At 44.2% G+C, this 14,029-nt stretch overlaps 2 protein-coding genes across 17 annotated transcripts in view; one reads left to right on the forward strand and one right to left on the reverse strand.

Moving 5' to 3' along the window:
- LOC147455443 (uncharacterized) overlaps positions 1–7,237 on the reverse strand; it is a 143,970-nt gene extending 136,733 nt beyond the window's left edge. For 11 of the 15 annotated variants that reach the window (XR_015188364.1, XR_015188363.1, XR_015188365.1 and 8 more), the window contains exon 1: positions 7,100–7,235. The gene's annotated coding sequence lies outside the window, so the exon portion shown is untranslated. Of the gene's footprint in view, positions 1–7,099 lie in introns of all 15 variants that reach the window. The other 4 variants (XM_086514217.1, XM_086514224.1, XM_086514219.1 and 1 more) reach the window with 3 other exon arrangements.
- A 104-nt stretch (positions 7,238–7,341) lies between these two features.
- Positions 7,342–14,029, forward strand: part of LOC147455445 (uncharacterized) — a 30,740-nt gene continuing 24,052 nt past the window's right edge. The window contains exon 1 of one of the 2 annotated variants that reach the window (XR_015188374.1): positions 7,342–7,480. Coding sequence is in view for 1 of the 2 variants with exons in the window: in XM_086514233.1 (XP_086370359.1) it covers positions 7,448–7,480 (33 nt within the window). In the remaining variant the exon portion in view is untranslated. The remainder of the gene's footprint in view (positions 7,481–14,029) is intronic. The other variant, XM_086514233.1, reaches the window with a different exon arrangement.

A 14,029-nucleotide genomic window follows, 5' to 3' on the forward strand; every position in this document is an offset into this window, starting at 1 on the left:
GAAGGATCCAAGATTTGTTTCGAGCTGCTATTTTTCTCAGAGGCAGTGTCGTGCAGTGGTGGAAGTCAATAGCTACCAAGCCACACACTCCAAGGACTTGGCAAGCTTTCAAGAAAGTTTTTGCCCAAAGTTATACGGTTTCTAGCAGCTTCCTTTGGAGTGCAACTTCTGGTAGAGTGGGGTATCCTGAAATGCTTGCCATGGAAACCCTAGCAGATTATAACTTGAAATTTCTCGACATCTCTCAGTAGGTGTCTCTTCTCAAGCTAATAACCTTGGAGGTCCGGTGTGATTGCTGGACTACCATCGCCACTAGAGGAAGACTGTCTGTCCAAGAGTTGGTGGACCATGTTGTGGTCGGCTACAACCTTATGGAAGGAATAGCCCTAATTTTTTGTGCAGGTTTCAGGATGGAAAGTCACTCGACTTTTCGAGCTCGACTGATGTCGAGATTGTTTATTGTTTAGTTTGAGTTCTGTTTGCAACTTGTTTATTGATCCAGTTTGGAATTTGTTTGAAATAGATGGTATCTGTTTTGAACCTGTCTTGGTGCCGATTTGAAATGTTTTACTCTTGTTTTAATGCTAGTTTCAATGATTCGTGATTTTACTCCCAAGTGGAGTAGTGAGAAATGTTGTTTTGGTATTGTTTGAATCTCGGAACGACGTAGACGAGATGTCTGGGGAACGTTTCATTGTATGCTTGAAAACCTCCGAACGGCGCAGACGGGATGTCTGGGGAGCCTTGGTTGTATGCTTGAACCTCCAAGCGACGCTGGTTGCGATCTGGGGAGGGTTTTGTGCTCTTAGTGTTGTCTAGTATAGAACAAGTTTTTTTTAACACAAGTCCCCTCGTCCGTCCCCCGTCCCCTTGCTTTGCCACATCCCCGTCCCCGGGACCCATCACGTCCTCGAGACCCGTCCCCATCCCCATGTGACTATGCGTGATTGTCACTCGGATTGTCCCTCGAAACGACCCTCAGAAATTTTTGAGCTAACTTGAGTTGTTTTGCAGATATGCTGTAATCACGGACGATTACTTTCTTTCAAGGAGGGACGTCACAAATTACTGACGTATCAAGCCCTTGAAGAACAGAGTCAATGTCACAAGACGGGCACCAGGTGCCAATAGAAAAGAACAGATTGAATAGACTTTAAAACACTTCAATAACAAATGAACTGAGAGAGAGAGAGAGAGAGAGACGATACGCGACACGAAGTGGCGGAATTCCACCCCAGAGAGTATTCGCCCCAAACCTTGGCGCCCCTTCTTTCGGTATTTCTTTATATTGCATCAACACAGTACAAGCCGAAACTTCACGCTCTGCACCTTCTCCAAGAAGCATGCAAGAGAATGAGCCCTTAGCACATATTTAAAGGCCCTAGGCCGCAAAAGCAATTTACATGAAAAGCCTTCAAAACTCAAAAGCTTTTGGTCCAAAAGCAATGCCAAAAAGCTACCAACGCATTTTGCGGAATTCCGTACAACTGCCACGTCATCAACCAGTGCAAAACGTGGAGCGTCTGTACAGCTGCCACATCATCGGTTTTTGCGCGCGTGTGTGTGTGTGAGTCCTGCTTTATTTTAATCCCTTTATGTCACTAGGGTCCCATCAGACGAGGTCCCATAAGTTGGTAGGACTTCTTCTTCTGCTACTTGTTCTTCTTAGGGTTTAGGCTCCTCGGCCGGGATCTGCAAGTTGGCTCCATTCTTCAGGGCTTTGACAGGTCAGCAGTTTATGACAGCCAACCTGCAGATCCCGACCGAGTAGCCTAAACCCTAAGAAGCAGAAGCAGTAGAAGAAGAAGAAGCAGAAGAAGTTTCCACCAACTTATGGGACCCCGTCCGATGGAGTCCAAGTAACATAAAGGCATTAAAATAAAGTTGGAGAAGAAGCAAAAGAAGTTTCCACCAACTTATGGAACCCCGTCCGATGGAGTCCAAGTGACATAAAGGCATTAAAATAAAGTTGGACCTAGCACACACACACACAGGCTAATTTGCGAGTTGATGACGTGATAGCTATTGTACGGATTTCCGGATTTTACGCTGGACTGTTGATGTGGCAGATTGTACAGATTTTATGATTTTACGCTGGACTACTAACGTGACAGATTGTACGAAATTCCGCATTTTACATTGGCTGCTAATGTGGTAGAGTTGTACAGATTTTCGTAAAACGCGCTGCAGCTCTTTAAGTGCAGCGCTTTTGGACCAGATGCTTTTGAGTTTACTGCTTTTCATGTAGCTGCTTTTGAGGCCAAGGGCCTTTAAATATGTGCAGAGGGCTCATTCTCTGACATGCTTTGATGAGAAGGTGAAGAGCGTGAGTACCGGCATTGTACTGAGTTCAAGTAATATAAAGAAATACCAAAAGGGGTGCCAAGGCTTGGGGCCAATACTCTCTGGGGTAGAATCCCACTACTCCGTGTGCTCTCTCTTTCTTTCAGTTCGGTTGTGCTAAGAGTCTGTTCAGTCTGTTCTTTTCTATTGGCATGTGTTGTCACAAGACGTGGTGCCCGTCTTGTGACAACATATATGCCAAATATGGTGTACTTCAGAAAGTACAAAAAGTGTTTGAGGAGCTTCTTGTAGGGAATGTCGACTCTTGGAACGCATTGACTGCAAGATATGCAGAAAAGGGACAGGGCTAGGAAGATGTGGTGTACTTCACGAAGCACAATGAGTTCTTGAGGGGCTGCGTGTCCAGAATGTTAAGTCTTAGAATGTATTGATTGCGGGATATGCCAAACAGGGGTGGAACAAAGAAGCTCTAAACTGTTTTCAATTGATGCAAAGCGAGTGCATCTGTATGCTTGCATCCTTAAGGCATGTTGCATTTGCAAGACATTGAGATGGGCAAAAGAACTCACGATGATATTGTTACTCAAGGACTGTCACAAAAAAAACATTATGCTTGGTGCTGCCTTGGTCGACATGATGCCAAATGTAGGAGGGCTAGGAGCCCTGGACTGTTTTCAGCAGATGCGAAGAGAGGGCTTCGCTCCAAATGCAATCACCTATGTGTTCAAGATGTTATGCTTGGCACTGCCTTGGTCGACATGATGCCAAATGTAGGAGGGCCAGGAATTTCAGCAGATGCAAAGCGAGGGCTTCGCTCCAAATGCAATCACCTGTGTGTTCATCTTGAATGCATGTGGCACTACGCAAGACGCGCTGATGTGGGCAGCAAAATTCATGATGATTTTGTTAGTCAAGGGGTGTTGAAAAAAGAAGTTGTGCTTGGCATTGCCTTGGCCGACATGTACGCCAAATATGGTGTAGGTTAGAAAACATATATAGTGCTTGAGGAGTTTCTTGTACGGAATGTGGACTCTTGGAGCGCATTGATCATCACCACTACTAACAAGTAACTTTGTGTTGTTCCTCTTCTTTCAACTTGGCCTCATGAATGCTCTATTTAGATTTGGCTCTCAAGTCGCTAATACCCAAGTCATCTTGGATGGTTGCATCACTTGCCATGTTTGAACTCCGGCATGATGAGTAGGTCCTATGAAGTGTGGGCAATACCAACATAATGAAGATGCTAGAGAACAGAACTCTGCTCTTTTACTATTTGTCGAGTAGGTGACAATCCTCCGCCTCTGCTGAACCGGATTGATTTGGATGATCAATCCAAACATTGAAGGCATGTGCAAAAGCGACTTGAACTACAGAAGAGGGAGGTGGTGGAGTAGGAGCAGAGGACGGTGCTACAAGGATTTTGAGTCCCAGGCAAGAGGGAATGTCCAAGCTTGGTGGCAAAGGAAGAGGATTGCTATGCTCTCATCCAGGTGACATTGGGGACAGATCTGTTGGAATCTTTATTGGCAAACCATGAAGCCATCTGGGACATAATACAAGTAAAGTAATGGCCGAATACAGCATGAGAGACTGACGACTTTCCTTTCCTTTTAGCTTGGCCACATCTAATGGCTTGCGTAAAGGCATGGGTGACAATGCAACAAGTAAAGGTCTTGCTTTACCTATATTAATTTCTATTGATAGAGTTGTAAAGCTTTCATTTGCTCATCCTGAGGGTAGGTGATTTTCTTAGTCAAGGGTTGCTAAGAAAAAAAGTTGTGCTTGCATTGCCTTGTTGGACATGTACGCCAAATATGGTGTACTTTAGAAAACATATATAGTGCTTGAGGAGCTTCTTGTACGGAATGTGGACTCTTGGAGCGCATTGATCATCACCACTACTAACAAGTAACTTTGTGGTGTTGTTCCTCTTCTTTCAACTTAGCCTCATGAATGCTCCTTTCAGATTTGGCTCTCAAATCGCCAATACCCAAGTCATCTTGGATAGTTGCATCACTTGCCATGTTTGAACTCAAGCATGTTGAGTAGGTCCTATGGAGAGTCGACAATGCCAACATTATGAAGATGCTAGAGAACAGAACTCTGCTCTTTTACTACTTGTCGAGTACGTGCCAATCATCTGCCTCCGCTGATTTGGATTGATCTAGATGATCAATCCAAACATTGAAGGCATGTGCAAAAGCGACTTAAAACAACAGTAGAGCGAGGTGGTGTAGTAGGAGCAGTGGAGGACGGTGCTACAAGGATTTTATTATGTGATCAAGGGCCCACAACAAAGGCAGAAGCACGACTCTGTCTCCCAACAACAACTAAAGGTCTTGGTTTACCTATATCAATTTCTATTGAGAGAGAATTTTGAAGCTCTCATTTGCTTATCCTGACAAGGATTTTATTATGTGATCAAGGGCCCACAACAAAGGCAGAAGCACGACTCTGTCTCCCAGCAACAACTAAAGGTCTTGGTTTACCTATATCAATTTCTATTGAGAGAGAATTTTGAAGCTCTCATTTGCTTATCCTGACAAGGGGTAGGTGAAAAGACTCCACCAAGAGAACACTAACCAGGCGTAGACTCTTCGACGTGCAAATGTGTAATAGCTGATGTGATGCACATAAGCAATAAGCTCTCCAACATGCCTAGATCACCACCTAGAGCAGCTCTGTCCTTGTCGTGCTTAGGGTTTTTGTAGTACTTCTATGGTATTCTTGAGAAGTTGTAATGCATCTCTTAGCTTCCTGGCAAACCTATGCTTTGCAAAGTCCTTGTGAGAAAGGCTCCTATGCCTCTACTTGTCCAAATCCTAGCGCGTACAGATTGCAAGATATACCCAAAATGGTTAAGAAAAATCCAGAACCCCTTGCTCTATAGCTAGGTAGTAAACAATTTATTCAGGATGTCAGCATGAGCCCAGAACTCCATGACTGAAGATCGGACTAGACATGATTGACATGACAGAAGTATAAAAGATGACAGAGAGGATGATATTTACTCGGTTGCCTCCTTAGATACCAACAGACCAATTTGAAAGACCATCTTATGTATGAACCATTGTCATGTCCGACTTAGTTTAATGGATTTTGGTTTGAGTTTTTCATTTAAACGATATAGCATAGATTTGAAACAACAAAACTGTTAGTAGATACATGTCCAATCCTGGCAAAGCACATTGGGAAGCTATAAAATGCATTCTGAGATACTTGTCAGGTACACAATCTAGGTGTATATGCTATGGCAAAAGTGACCTGAAGTTGCAGGGCTATTGTGATGCAGATATGGCAGGTGACTTGGATACCAGGAAGTCCACAAGTGGCTATGTATTTACTCTTGCGGGAGGTGTTGTTTCATGGTGTTCTAGATTGCAAAAGATTGTTGAATTGTCTACGACAGAGGCTGAATATATTTCAGCCACTAAGGCTTCCAAAGAAGCTATTTGGTTAGCACGCCTATGCAGTGAGTTTGGTTTGCCTACCAAGGCACCTATGCTTGGTTGTGATAGCCAGAGTGCCATATGTCTAGCAAAGAATGCCATGTTTCATACACGCACAAAGCATATTGATGTGCGGTATCACTTCATATGAGAAGTGCTTGAGGATGGCCTTATTACATTGGTTAAGGTCCATACATCACAAAATCCAGCCGATGCTGTCACTAAGTGCTTACCCAAAGCACAACATCATCTATGCATAGAGATGGTGGGAGTCACGTAGCTTAAAGGCGCCATTTATGCCTTTAAGTGGGAGGTTGTTGGGTTAAAGGCCTAAATAACTCCTTTTTGTACATTTTTATACTTTGTCCAGGTTCAACACATTTTTTAAAGGTCACTTATAATAAAAGTGGAAAAACCCAAAACTCACTTATTAAGTTTTTCCCAAAAACGTGAGCCCTCTCTCTTTTGCTAGCGCTTCCTCTCTTACTGCCCTTCGCCTCCCTCTTCTGCGCACACTGCACTTCCTCGCGTGCTCTTTCACTTGCACACACCGTTGCGCGCTCATAAAAAACAAGACGTCCCCATGTCTGTATATGTAGCTTGCTAATTGAATCGTTCTATTGTAATGATTGCGATGTCAAAAGTTATGAATTGAGAACTCGTCACTACGATAAACCCTACATCATTTATAACATAAAACATAAAATTATCTATGCTTCTCTTTAAGTTTAATCTATCTTCTGGATTTTTATATTTGTATTAATTCCTGTCACAGAAAGAACATATATTCACAACAGTGGACGCTTTGATTACACAAGCACGATTCCACCGCTTCCGTTTCTTAATATTTCTGGAAAGACCACAGTGCCACTTCTGCATAAAGTGCACTGTATTTTCATTCTGTGGCCCTTCATTGCAAGACGAAATGTTTAACTATTCACATTGGTTTTATGTAACTTGACACAAACATTTTCCTCCGATTTGGACAATTGGATGACACCCGTACACAATTATCAGATCGGTAGTGCAATTTAAGTTTTATAGTATGTTGATGCTTTTTGCATCTTTTGAATTTGTCAATGCTTCCCTAAGTTTAGTTTAGCTGCATGTTTTTCTCACTAGTACGTGTTCAATCTCGATAGTCATATCTATATATCAAATAGATACACGCTTCTTCTCTTATAGATGCTTGATGTCAATTTGGCTATGTCATATTATGTTCTATAGCAAGGCCCACCAAGCAAGACTAGTTATTGCATACATGAACCATCCAACTTCGTACTGACAAATGCTGATGCAGAGCACGTATCTTTAAAGTGATCGAGCTGAAGGGGAAAAACACCAACCTGTACTATAACTCTGAGGTTTGTTGTAGGATGAGAATATAGACGGTACTAAGGGGCTGAAAACTGATCGCTGATCTTGCGCTAACTCTGGGACTACACTGAGAGATAATACTGCTAAGGTGCTGGTGGCTGATAACAGGCTGATTTTGGGGCTGAAGTGGATGCTGAAAGTTGAAACTAAGGGCTACTGGCTGCTACTGTGGGCTGAAGGGTCTGCTGTCCACTTTGGCCAAACGCAGATGCTTCAGGGCAGTCCACTGCCGAAACGCAGGTGAACAAGGGCTGAAGCAAAAACACAGGTATAGGCTGTCAAGGACAGTAGGCAATGAAGCAAGGGGACGCTTGAAAATGGATGGCGATGGTGAATGCTCAAAAACGCAGGTAAAGGAGGATCTGTTGGCGTGGGGTGCTGCTGGATGCTAGAGTTAGACTCGAGAGTTAATCTGGTACTTCTGAATGTGAGGAATGAGAGGCCTAGTGGTCGTTTTATATATATTTTTAGAGCTAGGTAGGTCAAAAGTCTAGAGTTTAAGACTAATATTAATAACCCTTCAATTTATAAGTCACTTATTAGGTACCTGCAAAATAAAGCAAAAGCTAATGATTCTCATGCTTCGTGAATCCGATCGGTATGGGATCCGAGACACGCGTGTTGATGCCGCCAAATGCCCACCAAAGTGTAATAACATCAAGTTATGGCGCGTACATCCATTGATGCAAAGAGGGTTATGCACGGGTATCAACTATTCTAATGGAACAGTCTGAGCATGCAGCTCCTCTTAGAGGCTCACAAAGGTGCCAGACAAATTCCCCTAGGTTCTTGTCCCAGCTTACCTGGCCCTAGATGAAGCTGCAACTGTCCACATGCACACAGGGCAGATTTGCACGTGACAGAGGACCCTTTCCGGTATGCTCCTGATGAATAGCCCGTCACTGTTTTATTGTGCATAAGTTGTTTCGCTTGTGTGTTGAGATTCGAGAATGTAGCCAAAAAAGCTCTAGCATGTTAATGTGTTCCACAACTACTAATGTGCATTCATTTCTAGCCTACCTTGCTTGCCACTCCGACAAAAAAGAAGCTACCAATCCGAAAAGGACCCTGGTCGTCAAAGCAACCAATTGATATTGGCTCCCTTGAGGACATCTCTTTATCGACACTCTTTTTACATGTCAGTAATAACCAGCTGACAGTTGAAAAAATGAGGCATTAAATCATCCCCTCCACTCCGACACGTAGCAATAGGACCTTGTACACATATGTTATGTTAACCATCTATGCATTCATGGTTTTCTAATTGTTTTATGCTCACTATGTTGGTAATTGCACCATGGTTGTATTCAGGTTATCGTCACATGTGTCTATAACAATTAGCTCTCTTCACTTTGGCCTACAAGTACACATGGATGAAATTTTTGCGCTTCATCTTAATTAGTGAAGCTAGGCTCGCTTGCTCTGTCGGTGAAAGAGAAAGTCGAATGGTGGGCTCAGCGGGGTCGGGCGAGTGGGCTTTGGACGAGTCCCTCTGTGGCGCAGCTAGAGCCTCCATCTGTGTCTACTACTGTAGGCGGAGAAGCGGATGGAGGAAATTCTCTGCAACAGGCCGAGCACTGTCCAAAAATTCAACACTGTCAAATCTAGTTGAAGGGAACCTTCGGGAAAAAAAGGCGGAGAGCGAAGACAGCGGCGGGAGGGGGGGGGGGGGGGATTCAACGAGCAAAGACCAGGGGGGGCGGGCGGGCGGGCGATGGCATGGTGCGAGGGCAGCGAGCATGCAGCGGATATCGCGGGCAGGGCTGCTGCGCGCAGGGGGCGGGCTAGGATGCCGCGTGCGAGAGGGTAGGCAGGGGGGCAACGAAAGGGGAAGGGGGGAGGCAGCGATGGCGACAGGGGGTGGGGGTGCTAGCAGCAGCAGCAAGCGCACGATCTCTCAAAGCATCGGTTTGTTGTGTCTTTGTGTGTAAAATCTCCGATTCTTAGCATGTCATGGTGTAACAGACTTGGACACTCTTAAGTCGAGATTCTACCGCGACACCACAAGAATTCACTTCAAAACAGTTCACATTTCACAATTGATTCGACGCTCCGGCGGAGTTCCGTGCCTAGAGATATTGGCCCCAAAGACTAGTGCCCCTTTCGGTATTTCTTTTTGTATTAATCTGCAACTCAAAGTACAAGTGAGTGGTCGGGACTCACTCTTAGACTCTACGTCCAGATGCTCTGAGAAGTGAGAGCCCAAGCCACTATTAAATAGGTTTACAAGGGATGCTAAAAGCAGAGCCCAAAAGCTTCAAAATCAAAAGCCTCTTAAAATAAAGCACTACTTTTCTTCTCTCTCAAGCCACAGCTTGGTAAAATCAAGCAATTTAAAAATTCTCTCTCTTTCTCCTTGCGTAGCCAAAAGCAGGCCAAAGCTGCCATAAAAACTGCCCACGCAAAGCTGCCACGTCAGCTGTACGGATTTCCGTGATCTACGCCACAAATCGCGGGCCTGTCCGTACGGTGCAACCACGTCATCATTTCAACAGGGGTGTGTGTATACTGGACTGTTTTCAACAGTAGGGCCTGTGTGTGTGTAAACTGAACAACCACGTCACCAGTTTGTGACATACCCCCAGTGCCTACACTTAAACAAGTCAAGAACAAATCAGTATCATATTATCAGGAATTCCAGTTCATAAAGTCATACAACAGAATACTGTCAACTCTCAGTACCTCTGAAGCTCAAAGAGACATCGGTGACTCTAGTATCAAAAATCGAGGCATCTGTTGACAAAGGAGCGGAGTAACTCCCCTCTTGTGCATACCCACTGCACCAGATATCCGGCCAAGCTGAATTCAAGGTCCATTTGGAATAGACTATGCTAAACCAAAAGCTTCAAGGTAAAGTTTCATAATCTGAGGAGTATCTGCTAGGTCCTCCTCCTCCATCCACTTTGCATCCAATGTAGGATAGTTCTTGAATTTAGCCAAGAACCACCTTCTCACTTTACCCTTAATCTTTCTGTCTTTATGTGCCAATATCTATTCTGGAACAAGGATCTCCTCGTTTTCTTCCACTTCGGGTTGCTCATCATGCTCCCCACCATCGGGCACATCGCCTTTAAAGGGCTTCAGGAGACTCACATGAAAAGCATTGTGAATCCTTCAAGTTTCGGGCAGCTTCAGTCGGAAGGAGACATCATTTATCTTTTCAGAGATCTTGAAAGGTCCGTAGTATACTAAGCTTTGGAAAAAGCCTCTCCTTTCTCTTTTTCTTTCTCAGGCGTGCCTTCTCAAAACGTAAGAGCACCCAATCGTTCTCCTTCAATTTCAAATCGCGACGATGGCGATCTGCTGCCTTTTTCTATCTTTCCTGAGATTTCTGCAAAGCCTCGCGGACCTTGGCAAAAGCTGTGTTCAAGTCTCGCATGTACTCATCGGCTTCAAAAACCTTATCTTTCGTGCTTAGGAAGGGTGGAACCTTTGTAGCACCTTCAATAATCTCAAACGGCGCCTTCCCCGTCGAAGTCTCGCGTGTACTCATCGGCTTCAAAAATCTTATCTTTTGTGCTTAGGAAGGGTCGAACCTTCGTAGCACCTTCAATAATCTCAAATGGCGCCTTCCCCGTCGAAGAGTGTATCGTGTTGTTGTAGGCAAATTCCACCAAAGGTAAATACTTTTTTCATTGAGTCTTCTGATCCGAGATCTAAGACTTCAATAAATCTAGTACCAGTGAATTGGCAATCTCAGATTGCCCATCAGTCTCCGGGTGGAACGATGACGAGAACTGCAACCGCGCGCGAATGTTCTCCCAAATAGCCTTCCAAAACAACCTGGTGAATTTGGGGTCCCTATCGGATACAATCGTCTCGGGCATGCCATGTAATCTAGAAATCTGGGCCACAAAGAGTCTCACTAAGTGATCCGGCTTGACTGTTTTCTTCACTGGAATGAAATGAGCTAGCTTGCTAAATCTGTCAATAACGATCCCGATACCATCGTGACCACTCTGTGTTCTCGTGAGATCAAAGATGAAATCCATTGCAATACTTTACCAGGGACGGGTGGGTATAGGCAAAGGCTGTAACAATCCCTATGCTTTATGCCTGTCAAACTTGACCTTCTAGCATACCAAGCAACTGCGCCAAAAGAAGTATCTCTCTACCCCTTTCAAGGTGATAGCAATGCCGCGGTGACCCTTAAAAGGTGGACAGTGACATTCGGTCATAACCTTTTCCTCAATGGCTATGTAATGCACAATATAGTTTTCCTCATCAAGTAGCCATCCCGAATGGAATATCGCGCTACTGTCTCCCCATCCCGTATCCGTGTGAAAATGTTTGCAAAATCTATATCTGTGGCATACTAATTGACCATATCCTTGAAGTTCATATGATGTATCGCGGAAATAGCCAGAACCAACGGCTTCCAAGACAAAGCATCTGCCACCAAATTCTTTTGTCCCTGAACATGGACAATCTGGAAGTGAAATTGTGACAAGATGTTCGCCCACCGCATCTACTTTTCCGATAGCTGCTTCTGTGACAAGAAGTAGCGTAAACTCTGATGGTTTGTGAAGACAGTAAAATCCGCTCCGAGTAGGTAATGTCGCCACTGAGTAAGATCATGGATAACCGCCAAAAGATCTTTCTCATAAATCTGTGCTGTCAATTCCAGCCTTGAGAACAATCGGTTCTCATAGGCAATGACATGGCCTTCTTGCATTCAGACCGCACCCAGACTACAATCACAAGCATCACAATATACTTCAAATGACTTCTGAAAGTCCGGCAAAGTCAAAACTGGTCTTGTAGTCAATTTCTCTTTCAATGTCTGAAAGGCAGTCACCTCGGCGGGTCCCCATGAGAAAGGGACTCCTTTCTATGTCAAGATATGCAAAGGGGAAGCAACCTCTGCAAACTTTCTAATGAACCGTCTGTAGTAAGAACACAAGCCCAAGAAGATTCTAACTTCATGGACATTCTTCAAATCGGGCCAATCACGGATAGTCTCTATCTTGGCCGGGTCCATCTGCACTCCTGCTGCTGCTGAGACAATGTGTCCCAAAAAGTGTATCTCTGGTAGGAAAAATTTTCTTTTCTTCGCATTAATATACCTTCATAAGTTCAGAAATGTTCTCTATGTTTTGTCTCATCCTTGGAGAAAACAATGATGTCGTCAAAGAAAGTGCCAACAAATAGTCTGTAATCTCAAAAAATCATGTCCATCATCCAGTTAAATGTCGTAGGAGCATTGGTTAGGCCAAAAGACATCACCAAAAACTCAAATAACATAAAGTCGTCCGAAAAGCCGTCTCATAGACATCTCCCGGCGCGATTCGGATATCCACCTTTTAAGTCGATCCTACTAAAGCACAAGGATCCCTGTAGTCGGTCAAGTATATCATCGATCCTAGGAATTAGAAATCTGTTCTTGATGGTGATTTTGTTGAGAGCTCTATAATCGATGCACATTCTCCAAGATCCTTCTTTCTTCAAAACCAACAACACTGGAGAGCAGTACGGTGAAGTACTAGGCTGGACAAGACCCTTTTCCAAGAGGTCTTTCACTTGGTTCATAATTTCTTGTTCTAGGCTCGGCCCACACGGTAAGGTGGCCGGTTCGATGGTGTGCTTTCAGGTATCAGATCAATGGTATGATCCTCAAGACGAGCGGGTGGTAACTCGCCTAGCAGGCTCTTTGAAAAGCAATTGGCATGAGTGTGGAGAAAATCTTGACATTCTCTATGAAGTTCAGACATATTTCTCCTATTCTCATCATTCATCTCTCTCAAGAAGATCGAGTAAACAAACAAACTGTATTTCATTAAATTTGAAATGACCGAAGCCAATACAATAGGGACAGATTCGCCCTTAAGTTTTACATGAAGCACAATGGTTCTGCCCTTCTCTGTAGTCAAAGTCGCTTATCTCGCCTGATAGTCAACCACGGCATTGTTCTTGTGGTACCAAGGAATTCCCAAGAGGACATCACAACCTTCCAAAGGCATTATGTAGAAGTCCTCATGCCCCAAATACCCCTGACAATCCAACCGAAGTTTTTCAATGACAAGTGTAATGGCTACGTCCCTGCCGGGTGCCGCTAGAACTGCCTCTGCTAGTGGTCGCATCCGATTAGGTGTGATCTCGAAGCGCGCTGCCAATTCAGGTGAAATGAAGTTGACCTTGGCTCCTCCATCAAAGAAGATCGAGGCTTCTTGGTCTTTCACTTTTCCCCATGCTCGGAAAAGGTCTATACTCTCGTCCATTGTGCTTGGGTCAGTTCCGACGCAATCTGGAACCAGTCCTGTTTTCATCTTGTCTTTTCATCCACGTTCCTCAGCTACTTTTGAACCCTCTGGCCTGTCTTTATCCTTGTCGTTCTGTTCTTTCAGTGCCTTTTTAGGGAACTTCGCGGTGATATGCCCAGTTTCCCCACATCCAAAGCACTTTCCCTATGTAAAGAGCTCTCTCTTGAGGAGTGAGTTTGGATCATACATCCTTTTCTTTCTTTTCTGGGTTGCTCTTCCTCTTTCTACTTTCATTTTTCGAAGTCTGTTCGGCCCTTTGCGTCATGATTTCGTCTGTGGGGTAGGTCAAATTGCCCGAGTGAATGGCAAAACCCCATTTCGCATGACTCATCAGATCCTAAATTGAATCTGAATTTTGCTCTAAGCAGTGATCTCGGATCTCTGTAGGAAGACCCAAGGTAAACCGCTCAATCTGTTCTTTGAACGAGATCTTCTTAAATGAAGAGGCGGGTAGAAAAGAGCTCCAAAATCTCTCGCAATATGCGTCCAATGTATCCTTCTTGGTCATCTGAAGATGGTTCATAGCAGTTCGTATGTCGCGTTCATACTCTCAAGTCGGCCAAGAAGAAATAAAAATCCTTTTGAATTTCAGCCATTTAACTGGCGCCGTCTTGTTTAATACAAGCGTGGACAACCAAG

The sequence above is a fragment of the Adiantum capillus-veneris genome, chromosome 6 (assembly GCF_014529385.1).
Source record: "Adiantum capillus-veneris isolate H3 chromosome 6, ASM1452938v2, whole genome shotgun sequence".
In the NCBI taxonomy this organism is placed as follows: domain Eukaryota; kingdom Viridiplantae; phylum Streptophyta; class Polypodiopsida; order Polypodiales; family Pteridaceae; genus Adiantum; species Adiantum capillus-veneris.